At 39.2% G+C, this 21740-nt stretch overlaps 1 protein-coding gene across 2 annotated transcripts in view; it reads left to right on the top strand.

Annotated features, from left to right (window-relative positions):
- Window positions 1-8299, top strand: part of INTS2 (integrator complex subunit 2) — a 31791-nt gene extending 23492 nt beyond the window's left edge. For both annotated transcript variants that reach the window (XM_072417241.1, XM_072417232.1), the window contains exons 15-24: window positions 131-235; window positions 1062-1226; window positions 1959-2160; window positions 2381-2506; window positions 3448-3649; window positions 3951-4136; window positions 4251-4358; window positions 4656-4761; window positions 6533-6709; window positions 6816-8299. In XM_072417241.1, coding sequence (XP_072273342.1) covers window positions 131-235; window positions 1062-1226; window positions 1959-2160; window positions 2381-2506; window positions 3448-3649; window positions 3951-4136; window positions 4251-4358; window positions 4656-4761; window positions 6533-6709; window positions 6816-6985 — 1547 coding nt within the window. In that variant the 3' untranslated portion in view covers window positions 6986-8299. The remainder of the gene's footprint in view (window positions 1-130; window positions 236-1061; window positions 1227-1958; window positions 2161-2380; window positions 2507-3447; window positions 3650-3950; window positions 4137-4250; window positions 4359-4655; window positions 4762-6532; window positions 6710-6815) is intronic.
- The last annotated feature ends 13441 nt before the right edge of the window (window positions 8300-21740 follow it).

Here is a 21740-nt window from a genome sequence, read left to right as displayed (position 1 = left end):
TTGTGTTTTTACCTTTATGATATGTTCATTCAATTCTTTCTAAAATATCCTATTGTAAGCAGAATAGAATTTTGTACATGTTGTTTGTTCATTTAGAGATTTAATTTTATTGTTATTATTGTTATGACAGCGGCCATGCAGAAAAAGCCAAAATCTTACTCTTCATCATTGATGGACCAAATTCCTATAAAATATCTTATTCGACAAGCACAGGGTCTACAGCAGGAATTGGGAGGTAAGATCATATTTTGACCAGGACTGGCTCCCCAAAATGTTGGGCCTAAATAGAATATATTTTATACAGTAATCCAAAAAATCCATGGTATCAATAGATCTACAATGTTATCTTTTGAAGAAACTTTAAGGAGAACTCCTCAAGATATAAGTACACCATGTTTCAGGTCAGTGACTTAGGCTGGGTCCACACAGACTGTTTCTCCAGCATTTAACCTGAGGCTTTTAAAAGCCCATGTTTGAAATTCAGGTTGTTCTAAAGCTTACCTTTAAACCATGTTTTTACTGCGATAAAAATGCCCCCATCACTAACACTTAAAAACGTGCCTCAAGGAAATTGTGTAGATTAGCTTATTGGAACGCATGAGAATTTCAAACATGGGCTTTTAAAGCCTAAGGTTAAACGCTGGGAAAAACATCTGTGTAGACTAAGCCTTAAAGTATCAAGGACAGAGGATCAACATGTTGTTAAAGCCACTAAAACTCTCAAAAGGTAGCACCAGCTTGTGTGTTTCTGTCATAGTAGGTTATAAACAGGAATAAATATGTATATTATGCTTGAAAAATGTAGTTCCAGCCACTGGTATTGTTGCCATTTTGCACCACTTTCAAATATATTTTGTCTGCCGATATTTTTGTGTTTTAGCTTTACCACATTTTCATAGGCAGCAATATTTATTTTAGCTTTGAACAGTTTCCCTAAAAGTTGATTCAAAAGCATGTGATTTCCATTTATCTTCAGTTATATTTATTGATAGAGATTTTGCTCTTCGCCTCTTTTTTATCAGTGCAGTGAAAAGAGCACAAATGTTCTTTTTGTTATTTAGGTTTACACTCTGCCTTGCTGCGCCTGCTTGCTACAAACTATCCACACCTCTGCATTGTGGATGACTGGATCTGTGAGGAGGAAATCACAGGGACAGATGCTCTTTTACGAAGGATGCTATTAACAAACTCTGTCAAAAGTCATTCTCCCAAACAGTTACAGGAGGGTAAGCTCAATAAATAATGAACATCCACAAATAAGCTTATGAGCCTCTTCCTCATAATAAAAGTGTAGGCATGTGGCTAAATACCTGTCATTTTTTTCTATATTATGTTCAGTTTTGTCATCAAGATGCCCCTTTCAGACCTCTACAAGTTCTTACTAATTTTCTTTTCTTATTTGCATTCAAAGCAACACAAGATTTTACTGTAAAGTAAAGGAACAATGGTTAGCAGATTAGATTACCTTTATGCTTGCTTTTACAATCAGCAAGCTCTGTTTATTAGCTTCACAACACTTTGCTTTACAGTAAAACCTGATTGGCTAACAGTGCTGCCCTGTACTCTCGCAGAATAAATTCTGTACACACACGCCTGCAACTATATACATATATATCCACTAAAGGTTTCTTGAATTGTTGATTTCTTCGGTGCTTGCAGCAAATATTTCCTTTTTTTGTTTGATTACCCATTTCTGATTCTTCTGATTGTATTAGCTTTGGGTTTACTCTCTCCAGACATTAGGTGCATATTCTTAGGTTTAACAATGATGAACCATAACCAAATTAATGATTGTACCCATAAATTTAGGTCCCTACTCTTCAGAAATGATTTATATTGCATCACATATTTAAGAATGTTTTAGAAAACTGACCAGGCTCAAGTTTTTTTGGTATTTTTACTTTGATTAAGAATTTGTTTATAATAATTTGTTTTGCCTAATACTCCTCTGTTTGTAGCATTTTCAGTACTACAAAGCAACCACACACAGCTGATGCAGATCTTGGAACATTTGACTTTACTTAGTGCGAGTGACCTCATCCCTTATGCAGAAGTGCTCTCTGCGAACATGAGTCAGCTCCTAAATGTTGGTGTTCCACGTAGAATCCTGCAGACCATCAACAAGCTCTGGATGACTTTGAACACTGTTATGCCTAGAAGGTACCAAATAAGCCAATTATGTCAAAAAGTTCAATTGCCTAAATATTATTGGTGTGAAATGAAGGACATTAAAAGTACTGTATTTAATCTTCTGCAATAATTAGAAAGAGGAAGAGTGTTATATCTGAATATTTTGCAGTATGATCTGCAATTTAAAAAATGTTTTTTTTTTTCTAGCACATTTTGTCTGCATTCATTGTCATTTTCCTATGTTTTACAGGTTGTGGGTGATGACAGTAAATGCCTTACAGCCTCCATTAAAGTTGGCTCGCCAGCACAAATACACACAGAATGATCTCATGATTGACCCTCTGATTGTTCTGCGATGTGATGCCAGAATTCTGAGGTTAGTGAGTGACTACTCTGAGTTTTAAATATATTCTCTGGAAGAATTGTTTACATTGCACCACACCCTAATATTCACAAATATCAAAGGGTTTTCATTCCACAATAGGGAAAGTTTGCATGGGTTTTGAAGGTGCCAAATATCAACACTAACAACAAAATATATGTTAAAAACAAATTGTTGCAATTTATTATACAGTTAAATCCATAAATATTTGAACATAGACAACTTTTTTCTAATTTTGGTTCTGTACATTACCACAAATAATTTTACATGAAACAACTGCAGACTTTCAGCTTTAATTCAGTGGGTTGAACAAATACTGCATAAAAACGTTAGGAACTAAAGCCTTTTTTTACACAATCACAATTATGTATTATGTACAATTATGCAACACAGAATTTTTCTATGTGGTTAAGAGTGATATAACCCCATAGTGTTGTGGGTAGTTTCTTTTAATGCACCACAGTGTATATAATCAAAAGGATAAAATCTCACCTTTAGTAATGTTGTCTTCAAATTTAGATCAGAATAGAGTACCTTTTTGTTCTTACTAACCTAATCATCAACCACTATCTGAACAAGTGGGTGCCATTTTGTGATTTCAGACAAATAGATGCAGTACTAATAACATTCTGTCCTTCTGATGAAGCCTACTGGTGAAATGCGTTAAGGATTGTAAAAGTTATCGTGTATCATTATAAATCATGTAATTACTGAATTGACATTACTTGTATTTTCCAAGCATTTATCATCTTGTGATATGTTTTTTTATAATACTATATAATAAATTGTAACATATTGTGTTGTTAGTGTTGATATTTGGCACCATCAAAACCCATTCGAACTTTCCCTGTTGGCGAAAGAAAACCCCTTGCTACTTACTCTAATGATATTGAGATTTTTTTTTTTTTTCTGTGTTCATTTTTTTCTAATTCTAGGTGTCCACCATTAATGGATATTACATTACACATGCTGAATGGGTATCTTTTAGCTTCCAAAGCTTACCTGAACTCTTACTTGAAGGAAACTGCAGATCAGGACATTAAACCTTCACCAAGTAATGCTATGGCTCTGGCAGGACAGGCAGAAACAATGGAAGTTACCAGAGAAGAGCTTAAGAATGCCCTGCTTTCAGCCCAGGTTTACCTACATTTACAAGCACCTATACTGGCAGAAGCATGTAGATTGCCATTGCTGATCTTTTCTGAAATAATTTACCTAGCTGTCTGCTTCTGAGCAAGGTGGTCCAAAATCCTGATTTGCATACCTACTCTGTGCCAATAAGGCAAGATTATTAAAGCCATTGAATCAACCTGGCAACTAGCATTTCAGAAGAGGTTGGCAATGGGAGCTTACATGTTTAAATATTTACAATTAAATTGTATAGTGCTTAGTGCTAATGTGTTAAAATGTGATTGTAATTGTATTTTTTTACCATTAGGATAGTGCAGCAGTGCAGCTCCTGCTGGAGATTTGTCTTTCATCAGAGGAGGATAAGACTCAGGACAACACAGAAGGAGAAGAGAGCCTACTTTGTAACCTCCGAGAGGTGCAGTGCCTGATCTGCTCCCTGTTGCATCAAATGTTTATAGCAGACCCAAATATTGCTAAACTAGTCCATTTCCAGGTACTTGTCACTTTACAAAAAGCTTAAAAAACTATCTTTTTACTAGTTTAGTATTACTGTTATTTTATTTGATGTGGCTCAAAGCTTTGCTCATAGATCCTTTTTTTCCTACAGGGCTACCCCTGCCAGCTGCTACCTCTGACTGTTGCAGGCATACCGTCAATGCACATCTGTCTGGATTTTATACCTGAGCTCATAGCTCAGCCTGAATTGGAGAAACAGGTAATCTTCTGGATCGCTTATTTATTAGGGAGAGTTTTTTTTATTCTGGTGTACTCTTGTGTATGCTATATTAATGTATTTCATACAGGGGATGGTTTACATACTTATATTGATTCTTGGGATGGTTAAAGAAAGGAAAGATATAAATTTATTAACCGAGCACCTAGGCTGTCAGACTGCAAATAGCAGTAGGTATCTTATATGAAGTCTAGGTGGCACTTTGCTAAGGTAATTACAGCTTTAAATGTATTATTTTATTTACTGTGAGTGATACTCATTTGGTTTTTCGATTTACAGATATTTGCAATACAGCTTCTTTCACACTTATGCATCCAGTATGCATTACCAAAGTCACTCAGTATGGCACGTCTAGCCATTAATGTGATGGGGACCTTACTAACAGGTAAATATTTGTGTATCTCAGTGCAGTTTTTTTTCTAATATTTGATAAATTTAGATTAACTACATCAATGTTATGTATAATTTGACTTCTATATTTTTACTCTCTCAACTATATCTTATAATCCTTTTTTTTTTTTTGTACATGTCGGTATTCAATTTCCAGTCATGTGGTTGATAAGTAATCATTCATATTCTCCAGTTTCTATAACAAGGCTAAATGATATATCAATGGCATGACCTTGTTGATTTAATATTTTAAACTTTGTATTTTGGTGTTGCTAAAATCTTTAACTTGATAACATTTGAGTAAAAATTCTAGGAGAAATGCAATTCTCTTTCACAAAAAAAACACAAGTGTGAATTATCAACCCCCTCCTTTCCCTGTGCAGAGAAACCGAATCTCTGCCCATTACCACCTGTACATTTTAGGTCATCCCATTCTTTGGGAAGATGATTCCAAAATGAATAGTGATGTAAGAAGATGGGTGGAAATTCTGTGTCCCTACACACCTCTTGCAGACACATGTCTGACTCCTGAATTTCAGAGCCATGGCTTTCCACAATGTTGATATCCCATGGCTGAAGACTTCTTGCTGCTACTGTCCCTGCACATTAAATTGCCATTAATTTTTATGTGGCCATCATCAAAGTGTCTGTAACTGTGAGACTCTGGTAAGCATGCGGGTCAGGTGTGGGAAGTGCTACATTGGGTGAGAGGGCAGGTATGAAGGATAGGTGTACCTGATGTGAAAGTGCAAATAGCTTGAAATTAAAGATGTATTAGTATTTCTGCTTAGAATATTACTGCACCTAATTAGAAAAACAAAATTAATTTTTTTTGTACATGCTGACTGTCTGGATGTGAAGCTAATCTTATGGTGATAGTGGTTTCAGTCACACAGCTGAAACAACCATGCAGATAACGCTGTGACAAGTTGTGTGATAATTAGAGGAACACCTGAGCTGTATACTTATTCTGAGGCAGTTAGGGATTCAGAAGAATGAGGATGAGGATCAAAACCCCAACCAGGCAAGCTGGTACATTGCTCAAGTACCAATAGCTTTGTGCATCCCAACCAAGTTAGTATCGTTCAGCTTGTTAAAGTGATAGAGGCATCTCTAGTACACAGGTAGGAGGTTGTAATTAGGAAGCCAGATCATAGGTTTTCTTTAGATAAGTTTAGGTGCCAGTTTAGGCCAGCACTAAGCTCCAGTGTAAAAGAGCATATGAAGTTATTTTGGTGGGGGAAGAAGGGGGGGGGAGGGGGAGGTTGAACATTAGCAAACTAACATAGAAAATATGACTGAGAAATAATGAAACAATAATCAGCAACATAGGCATACTATATGAAACCAAAATCGTAACCATCTTCAGCTTGACCATGAAGAGATAAAATTGCTATACCAACTCTTTGGGCTCTATTTTTAAAACACGGAATCAGACATTCCTTCAAACAAGTCCCTCGTGGGAATCTTCCAGGTCCACGTGTTTCAATGGCAGTAGCGGATTCCCACCAGGGAGTGTTTGTAGTATACATAGAGCCTTTTATTTTGCATCATTCACGTTCAACATTTCCCTATAAGCAGTTTTTAAAGAACTATTTATGTTGATTGTGGGTGTTTGGGGATAGATCCATGTAGGCATAATAATAACCAATTTAGCAATAGGTCAATAAGCAGATGGTAATCTATTCTCTCTGCCCTATATTGGCTATATTAAAGTATATTTCCAATAATTAAATTACATGGGTTTCTTGTTTTTTTTCCTGCAGTGTTAACTCAAGCTAAGCGTTATGTATTTTTCATGCCAACCTTGCCATGCTTAGTATCATTCTGCCAAGCATTTCCACCACTGTATGAAGACACCATGTCATTACTTATACAAATAGGACAAGTCTGTGCATCAAATGTGGCCACACAGACTAGAGATTTTGATCCAGTCATTACACGTAAGTCAAAGATTTTTGGAATATAACTGTTAATAAAAAGTGCAGTGCAAAATATGATAAACCTTTTGAAGTTTGTCACATTAATTTTTTCTTATCTGCTAAACAGGTCTGCAGCAACTTAAAGAAAAACCTAAGGAATTACCCAGCACATTCAGCCTTACCCCTCTATCTGTCTCTACGAAGGAAGCAGAAAGTGTAGATCCAGATGTACAGCTCTGTCAGCGAGTTGAAAGTACCATCATTGAAATCATATATATGAGTGTCACAGGAGTATAAATTTAATTACGAACTTGTTCTATTAGGTCTGTATCCGAACAGCACAAGGCAATAAAGCAGAGTCACAGCTAACCTGGACAATGATTTGAGTGTTGTAAACCTATGGACTTTTTGTATGTGAAGATGTACAGTTCTGTGCCTAAATGCTGATATTCTTTTTATGAATTAGGACTATATTCTGAAAACAATTTTTACATGTTACAATTTTACAACTTGATTCACTTTGTTACAGGTGGTGTTCCTGCAAACTTCACCAAGAAATATGGAGGCATAAATTGCTGATCTCCTTACAATGCATGTCAAGTGGCAGTTTCTAAATTCAGTTAAAAATCCAGATCACTTACCTTTGAAGAAAATGTTAATGATTATCAGATGCAATGAAAATGAACTTCTGTTTTGTTTTTTAACAATATTAGACAAGCCGGTGCAAATTTTCTTCTGCCACTCTGCTAGCTGTAACTCCCTAGTAACTTGATTTTGGTGAGTAGCTTCTTACTGTGAAATAAATGGCTCTGTTGGCAAGCATACATCACATAGGTTTGGTAGCATTTAGTGTGCAGCACAGTACAGATCAGTCACTGGATCTAAGGTCCTGCACGCTGACCTGTGAAAGAAATGAGTAGAACATGGTGCTAATAAACAAAGGTTTCACTTAGTGTATTGTTCTGAAATACTACAGTACTGTAGAACACAGATAACCACTTTTTCTATATTGCAATACATATTTAAATAGTATAGCATTTACTTAACAGAGGGAACTGCCTTATCCAGCGTTTGCTATGTTAAAATTATACCCTAAAGAGGTAATTCGTCAATCAAGTTCAATTTAAAGTAACTGGCTAATGATGTCATTTGATTTCTATTAACATTTTACTTAGTAAAGGTCCTGGTTTATACCCACATACTACTACCATAATATATTTGTTACTTATAACACTCTTAAAAATTTGAGGTTAGAGTGACAAATATGCACAAGATCACACATGTTGACACCTTGCCAGACAAACAGGCCCGTAACCCCCTGGGCTTAGTCCTATCTTGACTATGAATTGATGTTTGTGGTGTGCACAAATATTTTTATTGTTTTTCTATAATATCAGAATAGGAAAATGTAAACTATAACTTTATACTTGGCTTTAGTAGTTTATATTTTTAATTATTTCTGTGCTGTATATGATAAATAAAAACAAAAATGGATCTGGCACTGTAAATATTCAATTTTTACCATTACACATAATATAAAGTAGGCTATTTCCTACTGAAAATGTGTTGTATTTGTCTGTTGTAAAAATATACTTTTTTTAAAACAAACTATTTATTTGTGTCTTTGTTCGTTTTTTTATAGTATCTAATAATATTTATAAAATATATTAATGTAGGTTAGGTGCATCAAATATTTTTATTTTATTATTTTTCTTGCTTGGATAAGCTCAGTAAAAGCACTAGCTGTTAATATGCTTAACTATTGTTACCAGCCATGTCTTCTGCAGATCCATAATATGGTCAGGCAACCAAGTACATTTAAAGAAACTTGCTAGGAGGCAGGTAAAAAGCATAGCATTTATTGCAGACGTGACATACTGGGCCTGATTTATTAAAGCTCTTCAAGGTTGGAGAGAATACACTTTGTCATTTGCTATTTGTTGGCCAATGTTTTAAATCCTGGACCAGATCCATACCAGGTTTACTGGATCACCCAGGATCACTGATGAAAGTGTATCCTGTCCAACCTTGGAGAGCTTTAATAAATCAGGCCCAATGAGTCTGTCTAGCAACTATCTGATGCAATAAAGTTCCACTGTGAAGCTCGGCTCATGGCAAACCACTAAATCCAGTTCTGGAATACATATACACCTGTTTTACTTGTCAAAGAATTTGTATTTTTTTACCATTCAATAGAGCAATACAGATATTGCCATTTTCCTTGGTTAGGTATGGATGGTAGAAAGAATACAGTTGTGTCCCCCCCCCCCCTCCCCCTACAGCGTTGCACACGTTAGATTTCTGTCACTAGAAGGGGATCTGTTGAGAAAATGAATGTAAACACAGCACTGCTCTGTTCTATGGAGAGGGAGGTAGTAGGGTGAGTGGGGACACCCTGCTTACGTCTACATCACACACATTGCTGTACTGTGATCTCCATTGCTACACATTTCCCAGGAAATGCATCAGACCTGGATTTTGAAGCTGATGCCATTATCATGTTACATAGGTTGAAAAACAGACATAGATCCATTCAATTCAGCCACTAGCGAAATAAACATATCCCAGATATAAAACCCTATGGACATAGTTGATCCAGAGGAAGGCAAAACAAAAACAATCAACAGTCTCTGTTATCTTTACGTTAAAGCCTTTATACCCAGTTATTCTGTGCTTCTAGAAAAACATCTAACTTTTTCTTAAAGCAATCTATAGTAGTTGCTGAAACTGCTTCCTGAGGGAGCTGTCTCCACATTTTCACAGACTGTGAAGAATGTGTGTGAAGAATCCCTTCCTTATCCGGAGCTTAAACTTCTTTTCCTCCAGATCAATGGAGGCCGCCATTGCCATTTTCAAAACGGTGATGTGTTGACCCTCTAATCTTATTCAGCAATATAACCCAATAGAAGCAATAATTTTCAATGTTTCCTGTCCTGGAACCATTACAAAAAAAACAAATACAAAGAATGAGCTGACTCCTATTAGTGTGCAAGTAATGTCACCGCTGGGTCCTGGGTGAGAAAAAGTAAACAATGGCCATGTTCCCATTGGCTAGTAGTTGTCAGGGATCTGTTCTGCATGCTGATGTCAAAAAAGCAGCACCAATGGTATGACTTCAGCCTGACGGGTCCTGGTAGTCTTCTCTGTCCTGAAATGCATGACCCGGCCCGGTGCAAGTCAGGGACTGTCACGCAACTGGCATGTTCTCCAGGAAACCGCAGCACCTTCTTTTGCACTTTATAACGTTAAAATAACAACTTGTTATGATATATCCCACCTACAGCATGATAAAACATAGTACATTGTATCTCTACCCGAGATACAAAAATAACCCTGCCAACCAATCAGCGATACTCTCACATACCTCACCGTCTGCAATGAAAACTCATACAACTATTGGTCCATTACCATTGTAAGTTCTATTGGCTGCGAGCGGGCAGAGAGGTGTGGGGAGAAATTGACCCGCAAAAAATTGTGCAATGTGATTTCCGGAAGTAAAGTGCTTCACGGGGCAATATACAGTTGGGACTAGTACCCATCCAGTAGAAGGACCGTCCCTCTAGAGCGGGGGTGTCAAACTCTGGCCTGCAACGCCCTTTTTTTTTGGCCCCCAAAGAAAGCCTAAATATGAACAGCAGCTGGCCCGCCGCTGCATTGATATAGCGCAGTGACTATGATTACCGGCATCACTCACATCTATAGACCAGCGGGTCTCTGCCTAAGCGTGGCCCTGCATTGGACTGTTTTAAAGACACAGGTAATGCCGGGAATTTTAGTAGCAGCATTATTTAAGAGGGAGTTCCAGTGGGGGGCCACTCATAAGATAAGATTTACCCCTGCAGTGGCTGTGTCTGGCATTTCCAGCACTCCCCCTCAGCTGTACTTTTCCTTGCTACTGCGAGGCATAGACTTGAATGGTTGGAAGAATATTGTTATTATTAATGTTAGCCTGTGCAAAAAGGTTACCATTGAAATGTAACTTAGAAGGCTACAAATAGAGAAAGAGGCATAGGATTTTTTCTTAAATAAAATTTTTAAAAATTCTTATGCCTCTTTCTCGAATATAGGCTTGTTCCAGATTGAATGTGAAGCAAAACCTCTGTTTCCATATGAAATGGTTTTATATCTAATGAGAAGGAAAATCTTCCTCAATTTTTTCAATAAATGTTATGGTTGGCCCGTGACTTTGTCTAAGTTTTTAATTTTGGCCCACTGCGTATTTGCGTTTGACACCCCTGCTCTAGAGGATGGGAAATAGCGTGCTCGGTGTAAGCAGGTCATTTACCATCCAGTACAAGGACCTTTTCATGCCCCGTAGTGGTCAGGTCCTGTATAGGGATAGGAAATAGCCCACTCATATATGAGCAGGCTATTTACCATCAAGTGCAAGGACCTTTTCATGCCCCCTAGAGGTCAGGTTCGGTATAAAGATAGAAAATAGCTTGCTCATATATGGGAAGGCTAATTCCCATCCAGTACAAAGACCTTATTATTCCTTAGTGGTCAGATCCAGTATTTGGATAGGAAAGAGTCCACTCATCTATATCAAGGTAAATAACATTCAGTACAAGGACCTAATGTCCTCACTAGTGTTAGGTCCAATAAAGAAATAGGAAATAGCTTACTTACATATATCATGGGTAATTCCCATCCAGTACTTACTTGTGCTTGTACTGGATGTGAATTAGCCTGGTCATATATGAGTAGGCTATTTCCTATCCAAATACTAGACCTGACCTAAAAGGAAGAATGCCCCAGTGTCAGGCGGTCAGTCAAAGAAAGGATGCCCCAGCACCAGTAAAAGGAAGAATGCCTCAGTATCAGGTGGTATTGTCCCTGTACTGTGGTGGTCACTTTGATGTCCTTCGTGTAGTACTGTATATACAGCGTGCCCTATGCACAGACAACTTGTATAGGCCGCTGTTTGTCTGCTCTACAAGTTCTAGTCCTGGACCTGCAGTACCTCGGAATTAACACGAACCATGGAATTAGGGGAATGCCTTACAATAACATTGTCTTGTATCTGCGGATATCTCCTCAGTTAAAATATCTGCGCTACCCTTGCGCTAAAACACAAAATTCCTATGTTGATATGGTACATAAGAAGTGCTGGTCTCCAGGAAAATGGCCGCAATTCACAGACATCAGGTGGAGGTGGCAGCGTGGGCTCTAGCAGTACGCAGAACGCAGTGTGTATGTATATCTGGAGGAGGGTACAATCGCAGCTCCGGGTAGTACCACGGTTGCGACCAGTTCCCATCCAGTAAAAGGGAACTCTAGAGCAGGCATGTCCAAAGTCTGGCCCGGGGGCCAATTGCGGCACGTGTTCAGATTTCTACTGGCCCGCAGCCTCTGTCAAAAAATATATAATATGTGGCCTGCCAGCACTGTTGACCGCAGTATAAAATACACACGTACAAAAAAGCTATTTTATATTTCACTACAGTTGATCAACCGCCTTGAAATTATCGGCCCGCTATTTGTCATGTGTGCACAGGGAATGTGACACCAGACTCTGTGCACAGGTAATCCCTCACGTCATCCAGGTGGGCATGTGCTGTGCAGGACCTGCTCAGACCACGCCTACACTAACTCTAAGTACCTGCTGAATGGTCGGCCCCCACCCATTTTCACCTCACCAAATCTGGCTCTCTTTGCAAAACGTTTGGACACCCCTGCTCTAGAGGATGGTAAATTTCCTGCTCAGGGTGAGCAGGCTATTTCCCATCTAGTACAAGGACCTTTTGCCTCCTAGTGGTCAGGTCCTGTATAGGGATATGAAATAGCCCACTAATATATGAGCAGGCTAATTCCCATCCAGTACAAGAACCACATTATTCCTTAGTGGTCAGGTCCAGTATTTAGATGGGAAATAGCTCTCTCATCTATATCATGGGTAAATAACATTCAGTACAACAACCTAATGATGCTCACTAGTGTTAGGTCCAGAAGTTAGGAAAAAGAAATAGCCCACTCACATACAGTTATGTCCATAATTATTTGGACAGAGACAACTTTTATCTAATTTTGGTTCTGTACATTACCACAAATTATTTTAAATGAAACAACTCAGATGCAGTTGAACTGTAGACTTTCAAGCTTTAATTCAGTGGGTTAAACAAAAAGATTGCATAAAAATGTGAACTAAAGCCTTTTTTTTTTGTACACAATCACTTTATTTTTCAGGGGCTCAAAAGTAATTGGACAATCGACTTAAAGGCTATTTCATGGGCTGGTGTAGGCAATTCTTTTGTTATGTTATTATCAATTAGGCAGATAAAAGGCCTGGAGTTGATTTGAGGGGGGTTTTTGTATGTGGAAGATTTTGCTGTGAACAGACAACATGCGGTCAAAGGAGCTCTCCATCCATGAAACAAGCCATCCTTATGCTGCAAAAACAGAAAAAAAACATCAGAGAAATTGCTACAATATTCGGAGTGGCAAAATCTACAGTTTGGTACATCATGAGAAAGAAACTGGTGAACTCAGCAACGCCAAACGACCTAGATGTCCATTGAAGACAACAGTGGTGGATGATCGGATGATCATGATCATTTCCATGGTGAGGAGAAACCCCTTCACAACAGCCAACCAAGTGACACTCTCCAGGAAGTAGATGTATCGATATCCAAGTCTACCATAAAGAGAAGACTGCATGAAAGTAAATACAGAGGGTGCACTGCAAGGTGCAAGCCAGTCATAAGCCTCAAGAATAGAAAGGCTAGATTGGACTTTACTCAAAAACATCGAAAAAAGCCAGCACAATTCTGGAAAAACATTCTTTGGACAGATAAAACCAAGATCAACCTTTATAATAATAATAATAATAATACCAGAATGATGGCAAGAAGAAAGTATGGGGAAGGCGTGGAACAGCTCATGATCCAAAGCATACCACATCATCTGTAAAACATGGCGGAGGCAGTGTGATAACTTGGGCGTGCATGGCTGCCAATGGCACTAGGACACTAGTGTTTATCCATGATGTGACACAGGACAGAAGCAGCCAAATGAATTCTGAGGTGTTCAGATACATACTGTCTGCTCAAATCCAGCTAAATGCAGTCACATTGATTGGGAGGCGTTTCATATTACCGATGAACAATGACTCAAAACATACAGCCAAAGCAACCCAGGAGTTTATTAAAGCAAAGAAGTGGAATATTCTTGAATGGCCAAGTCAGTCACCTGACCTGAACCCAATTGAGCATGCATTTCACTTGTTGAAGACTAAACTTCGAACAGAAAGGCCCACAAACAAACAGCAACTGAAAGCCGCTGCAGTAAAGGCCTGGCAGAGCATTAACAACGAGGAAACCCAGCATCTGGTGATGTCCATGAGTTAAAAACTACAGGCTGTCATTGCCAGCAAGGGGTTTTCAACCAAGTATTAGAAATGAACATTTTATTTTCAGCTTTCTAATTTGTCCAATTACTTCTGAGCTCCTGAAATGAAGTGATTGTGTTAAAAAAAGGGCTTTAGTTCCTTTTTTATGCAATCTTTTTGTTCAACCCACTGAAATAAAGCTGAAAGTCTGCAATTCAACTGCATCTGAGTTGTTTCATTTAAAATTAATTGTAGTAATGTACAGAACCAAAATTAGAAAAAAAGTTGTCTCTGTCCAAATATTTATAGACCTAACTGTATATCATAGGTAATTCCCATACAGTACTTGTACCTTGGACCACTAAGGAATAATTAATGAGGTCCTTGTACTGGATGGGAATTAGCCTGCTCATTTAACCCCCTGGTATTAAGGGAGAGTATATTTAAATGGACCATGAGGGAAGAATAAATCATTATATCAACAAAATAAAGATAGGGATAAAAGAATGGGGGGGTAGTGCAGAAGCAAAACAGAATTGCTAAAAATTGGAGAGAAAGGACTAAGCAAAGAGAAAAGAAACAGAAAAGGAAGAGTATAAAACTTATAATAGTAAATATCTAAATGTAGGGAATTCCCTTAATTTCCACCAAGCAATGAGACCTACCTACTTGGTTGAGTTAGTTAGCAATGACTATGGTAAGGAGGCGTGCCCACCCTGTGGGGCAGAAACTGATACTGATAGAGTAGTAGGATTAGCGAACATCAGAGAACCACATCCAAAATATATATTAGGCAACTATAAACAACAAAAAACAATATAGGTATATTAGTGCAACTGTTCAGTCTCAGACAGGAGAGGTCTTAAAGATCTCTCCGCCAAACCAGTAACCCTTTTTTTTTTGCATATAAATTTTTGTTTATATTGTGGGCCTGTAATTTTTAGAATTAACTCCTGGGTATAATAAATATATTTATTTATTATATTATAATCATAAATTATAATATAATACATAATTATTAATCATAATTATAAAAAAGAAAAAGTTCCCACTGAAATTTTCCAAACAAGGGTGCAATATTATTGATAAATATTAATATAAATTAAATGCAGATTTTATAAAAAAAATGTACATTTTTAGTAGACACCCCGGGTGTGGTAGATTGTGAAGCAGGGTGCAACATCCCAGTCAGTACAGGAGAACCTGGTTTCTTTGCGTTTCTTCCTTCATCTGTCATTGGTCTTTGAGCAGCAAACCATGCACATCCTTGTAGGTGCTTCCTTTTTCTGGGTTGGTGGGATGTATTCAATGAAGTGACGACCGGTCAGGTGTTCTGGGTTGACAACGGTGGAAGCATGACGTTTAGGTCTATTCCACTGATGGTGTTTGGTGGTTCTTGACTATGGATTTGGAAACTTGACTTGCAAAATTAAGTCTGAATGATTTACAGGCCTCTGACTGACTACAGAATGTAGGCATTCCATAGGCACTGCTCAATAAGATGCCTGAAAAAATCTTTGCAGTACTTCCTTTGCTGTTTCCTCATCGCTGGGTAGAATGCCATGGCTTGGTCTGCTCTGTCGACACCACCCATTGTGTTGTTGTAGTCAGTCACCACCTGTGGCTTCATCACTTCTTTCCCACGTTTTGTGTGTACCAGAACGATGGAGGCATTGTGGACAGTACTCATCAGGCACACATCTTTCTTGTCATGCCATCTTAAGGCCATCACCTTGTCTTTCTGCCAGGCAACAATGTCTCCTGTCTTCAGATTCCCTTTTGCAAACAGTGATGGCAGGTTGCGCCGCTTAGCCCTAACGGTTCCATAGGCATCTGTTCTGTGTTGCAGAAGGAACTCATAAAGCTCAGGAGAGGTGAAGAAATTTTCAGTTGTGACACAATAACCCTAATCTAGCAATGGCTCAATGAGGGAAAGCACTGAAGATGTTGCCAATCCATAAGGGCTGTATCTGGGGTTGAACTGTGTCCCTTTTCCAGTGTACAGTACTGTAATCCAGATGTAGCCAGATGAGGATTCACACAGCATTTATGTTTTCACGCCAAATCGTGCCCTCTTTGACGCAATGCACTGCACCCAGCTGAGCCTCCCCTTGTAAGCCATTAGACTTTCGTCAATGCTGACATCTCTTTCTGGCACATAGGTCTGCATGGGTTTGCCTACAACTCCCTGAAGGATCACCAAGCCCAAAAACAGCCAAATGTCATCCTTGGTCACAGGTTCCCACTTTCTGCAAACCTCAGGTGTGGAGCATCTTGTTGTTGTCCAGCGTACCTGCATAAACCAAAATAAAAAAGGTATTTTAGGATATGTTAGTGTGAAGGTTGAAAGTATTATGTTAGCAAACGCAGAGCAGCATATATGTTTGCATAAAAAAAATTAGCAAAAATTTCAAAAAGTTAGCACAGAGCAGCACACATGTTGGCATAAAAAAAATTTCAAAAAGTTAGCAAACACAAGAGTGGCTTACCCGTTTGTCTCTGCAACAATTTTTTCGATAACTTCATCGGTCAAAAACAACTTCAGGTATGCCAAGTGCGCCGGTGAATGGAAATTTTGGCCGTGCTGCCTGGTCTGCATCAAGGTCAATAGAGCACCATGTGCTATACACACATGGTGCTCTATTGCTATCGCTGCTTTCGAATTCCTCCAAAACAGCACTTGCGCCGGCGAGATGCCTTTTGGATGCCATGTGGTCTCCAGCAATCACTCAGGAACAATGAATGTCAAAGACAAAGTGATGAAATGATACATTCAGGAAGTGATTTATAAGTCATCAAAAGGTCAGAACAAGGTCAGGGCTAATAGTGGGCAAAATGTAAATCAGGGCACTAGGCAATGATGCTTGGTGCACTAAAATGTGTTTTTAAACTTTTATTATGTGTTTTGTACGCCCCCAGAATCCATCCATCCATTTTGTACGCCCCCAGAATCCATCACTCCACCGCATCACCCGGAAAATGTCACATCTTGCGGGTGATCGATGGGGATGTCATCATCCTGCTCACTCCCCTGAATCCACTGACAAAGCTGCTCGCATCACCCGGAGCGTCACATCTTCAGATCACGTCAGAATTTACTATTGCTGGTCGCATCTGCAGTTAGAAATCCTGCATGGTGCATTGCATCTAACAGCAGATTCGAGCAGCGGCGTGGCCAAGACCCGGGCGGCATTTAAAATTTACTCGGGATTACTGCTAGGGAGGTTAAGGTGCCTGGACATATCTAGCAGTAGGTGGATTTGAGCACCATCAAATTCAAATGGGTCTTCGAGCCATGCTTTTCACATATTTGTTACAGCAAAAACAGTGAACACTACAGATCACATAACTGGGCATAGTGGACGACTGTGACATGGAGTCAGGGACCTGATGTACTTAATCTCCAGAATCTCCAGAGCTGTTGTCAGGGGTTTATCCAATTGGATATTGAAGACAGCAGTAATTGTAGCTTCCAGATCTGAAGATGAGGTAGCCTCTGGCTGGCCTCCAACCCTGATATTATTTCTGCAGTTGTGGTAGAGGCAACCTTGGGTAGTTTCCTGGGCGAGCTCCAAGTTTTAAAGACTTGTATGAATTTGTAGTAAGAAATCCTTGCAGAGGGAGACACAGGATCACGGGGCCTGCAGGATGTGTGGGCACCATCTTTGATTGAAAATCAGAAGGCCATGGGTCTCTACACCACAAAAATACTGTGGGGGAAGAAAAAAAATTAAATTACAACTATAATTCAATATAACCATAGAACATACAGTACTTGCTCATAGATTAGAATCTGGGTATATATTAGTGAAATGACAAGCACTGGATCCCATCACAGTGCCATGGAAAGTGCCACCGAGTTCCCTAAACCAACTCATGCTCGTAGAAAATAACAAGCAGACAAGCAAAGAAAACCCCCTAATCTATATAAATAACTTAAAAATGACATTGGTTAGCTACTGCTTACTCTCTCTATGCATAATATCTTAGCTACATACAGAGCTGAATACCTTTGAAAACTCATCCAAAATGGTCATGTAATGACTAAAGCTCACCATACAAATGACAATTTCACTGTACAATCAGCTTTAGATATAACTACATAGATGGACCTACCAAAAAACCCAAACAATCTTTATTCAGTGTGGCTGGCTTTTGCATTGCATAGAGATTTTGTAAATTGACTGTAATATGTAAGTTAGTGCTTAGGTGAGTTTGGGATGGGCAACCACAGTGGTTACATTTGTCCTGTGCCTACGGCACCGCAACCTCATGGGTGGATAAACAGGGGAAACCCTGATGCATCAAGCATCATCAGGGATCCCCTTTGCTCAGCCAATTACAGAGCACCAGAGGTGATTAGGGAGACTTGTCCTCATTTAACCCCTAGTGCCTAGGGATCCCACACTGTCAGGAGTCCCACAGCTGTGCTTATAACATGAATGCAGCCGTGGGAATCATCTATCATTGTGGGATAACCTGTAAAAAAAAAAAAAGTTTCACTAAACACACACATTACATAAATTATGTTAACATTAAAGCCTCCTCCTCTAGTTTGTTTTAATTTATTTTTTTATTAGATAGCTGTTCACTGGTGTACAAATCTAAAGGCTCATATTATTAAATAATTATGAAATGTCCAACTGTAATAAAACAAACAGCCAAATTTCACGGACTGCGTATGTTCCAATTACGGGTGAATTTGTAGCAGCTGTGCGAACAAAGATGTGCTTATATAACAGTGTTGTCTACCTTGCTTTTTCCTTTGTCTTTTTTTATTTTACTTGAGTTGGGGGGGGGGGGCTCTTGTTTGGTATGTTAACCTAATCTATGTTGCTACGTTTCATACTTTGCTTACGAATTAGCAGAATTGCTGCTTTTGATTTTTAAACTTTAATGTGTCAATGTCCATTTTGCAATTAGGAAGTTAATGTTATGTTATTTTTTTGTAGCCATATTGTTTATTTCCAATAATATGTCTTTATTACCACCTTTAAATGTTTTTTTCTTGCATAAATATTTTCTAATCCAGTTTTCCACCCTTATTGGCTCCAAATTGCATATTGGTTTTGTAAGTATTTTTTGAATGCAATATTACTTGGTCCATTTTTGAACTATTTTGGCAAGTTATTAGTTTATTTGGAAGTGTGGGTTTACATGTGTTTGTGTATTTTTGTTTGTCATGTAAATTTAGGTGTGTCTGTGTGGTCTCTGTATTTTAATGCAAACTTTTAGAAAATGTGTTTATTTTAAAAATAGTTGTTTTTAAAAATTTTGTAGTTTTTTTGGTTTGTTGTTTGTGATCTCCTTTACAATCTTCCAGGATCTTTTAACCTTGGGTGATCCAACAGACCTACAGTTAAAAAGTCATTTGAGATCGTTTTTATGCATTTCCTTTCTATGAATTGGTGAAAGGTTAAAAACAGCACTATTGACTTATTAAAAAAGTTGTTTGATGCACATAGTTGTGTGCCAAACCTCAGGTGTTTGATGTGCATTGTTGTGCAGCAATACGGACCCGCTATATACACATGAACTGTGTTCTATCAGCTGAAGAACAAGCCGACCATTTTTGTAGAGAAGGATCCTCATTCGGGTACGTTTTTATTTGTATGTGTATATTATTTGTTTTGCTTCATGTGTACTCCTGTATGTACATTCATGCATATATGTATAAAACATATATAAAAATATATACAAATAAAAGAGAAATTATATGAAATAGGCAAATAAGGGTTTTTGGCATATTGCTTAACATGCTTCAAATTGAAAAGATTGCCAATTTCTTCCTATGATTTCTGATGTCATGGGGTTGGCTCAAAGCAACATTCTCAGATGATATTGCTTCTGGTTAAAGGAGGAATCCACCTTTATGTGCTTCCACTTCCAAGCTGAGGTGAGTAAGGAAATATTAAGTGGGCCAAGGTCCAAAATGCCATTCAAACCTGCATAAACACCCTGAAAGGCTGAAAAGCAACAAAATATATTTGGCACAAAGAGTCGTTGTCCCTGGTAATTTTACATACTAGTACTATTTGAATAGTGTACACACCTAAATAATGAATAGTATTTATTGTACAAACCATTCTCTGGTGCATTGTCCGCCAACCCCCAGACATTCTGTGGAGCGTGTTGTCCCCCCTCCCCCTTTACCCACATATAACCTCAAAACAATATCATCTGTCTCCCCTCTCCTGTGCCCCAAAATACCTCACAATAGGGGTGCACCCTATCACCCGTCTCTCCCCCCCTCCTGTACCCCCATACTACCTCACAACATTAGTAATGCCCCCATCATCTGCCCCCCCCCCTTTACCTACATATCACATCAAAACAATAGGATTGCCCCCCATCATGTCTCCTTCCCTCCTGTACCCCTGTACTTCACAACAATAAGAGTGCACCCCATTACCTGTCTCTCCCCTTCCTGTACCCTCATTTTACCTCACATCAATAGTAGTGCACCCAATCACCTGTGTCTCCCCCTCCTGTACCCCCATATTACCTCACAGCAATAAGAGTGCACCCCGATACCTGTCTACTCCTGTACCCCCATATTACCTCAACAATAGTAGTGCACCCCATCACCTGTCTCCCCCCTCCTGTACCCCCATATTACCTCACAATAGGAGTTCACCCCATCACTCCCCCCCTCCTGAACTTTGATATTATCTTGCAAAAATAGTAGCGCATCCCCATCACCTGTCCCCCATATCACCTCACAACAATAGGAGTGCACCCCATCACCTGTCTTCCCTTCCTCCTCCTGTACCCCCATATCACCGCACAACAATAGGAGTGCACCCCATCACCTGCACAACAATAGGAGTGCACCCCATCACCTGTCTTCCCTTCCTCCTCCTGTACCCCATATCACCGCACAGCAATAGGAGTGCACCACATCACCTGTCTCACCCCCTCTTGTACCCCATATCACCTCACAACAATAGGAATGCACCCCATCACCTGTTTCTCCTCCTTCTGTACCCCCATATTACCATACAACTGGAGAGAACCCCATTACCTGTCCCTCCCCTCTTGCACCCCATTACCACCCCCCTCCTGTAACCTATTACCTTACAACAATAGGGGTGCACCCCATCACCTGTCCCCCCGATATTACCTTACCATAATAGGAGTGCACCCCATCACAACAATAGGAGTACACCCCATCACCTGTCCCCCGATATTACCTTACAATAATAGGAGTGCACCCCATCACCTGTCTCATCCCCCTCCTGTAACCCCATATTAACTCACATTAATAGAAGTGCACCCCATTAAGTGTCTTCCCCTCCTATACCCGTATTACCCTACAATACCACACTATACATTACACCTGCCCTCACTTTTCCCCTTCCATCCATATCCCCCTGGAACAAAACCAGATCACCCCATCACCCTTCTGACACTTCCTTCACCCCCATTTCATTTTGCAATAATAGCAATGTATTCCAATCACCTCACGTTCCCTGAACTCCCCCATATCCCCCTACAATGTCAGTGCCCCCATCATCTGTCTCCCCCAAATCCTCCTACATAACTACCAGTGCGCCCTATAAAAAGGGCATGACACCCCAGAATTACCCTGACCGCCTATAATATATAAATCACACAGACACATATCTGTTTTGCTGTGTGACGAGACTGACAATCCATTTCCCTGCCTCTAAACTGCAGTTTCCCGGACTTCAAGTTTGATCCGTGAAGCCCCGCCTACTTCCG

This window comes from Pyxicephalus adspersus, chromosome 1 (genome assembly GCF_032062135.1).
Source record: "Pyxicephalus adspersus chromosome 1, UCB_Pads_2.0, whole genome shotgun sequence".
Lineage (NCBI taxonomy): Eukaryota > Metazoa > Chordata > Amphibia > Anura > Pyxicephalidae > Pyxicephalus > Pyxicephalus adspersus.
The sequence above is the reverse complement of the archived record's forward strand: the minus strand, read 5'-3'. Positions and strand labels throughout refer to the sequence as shown.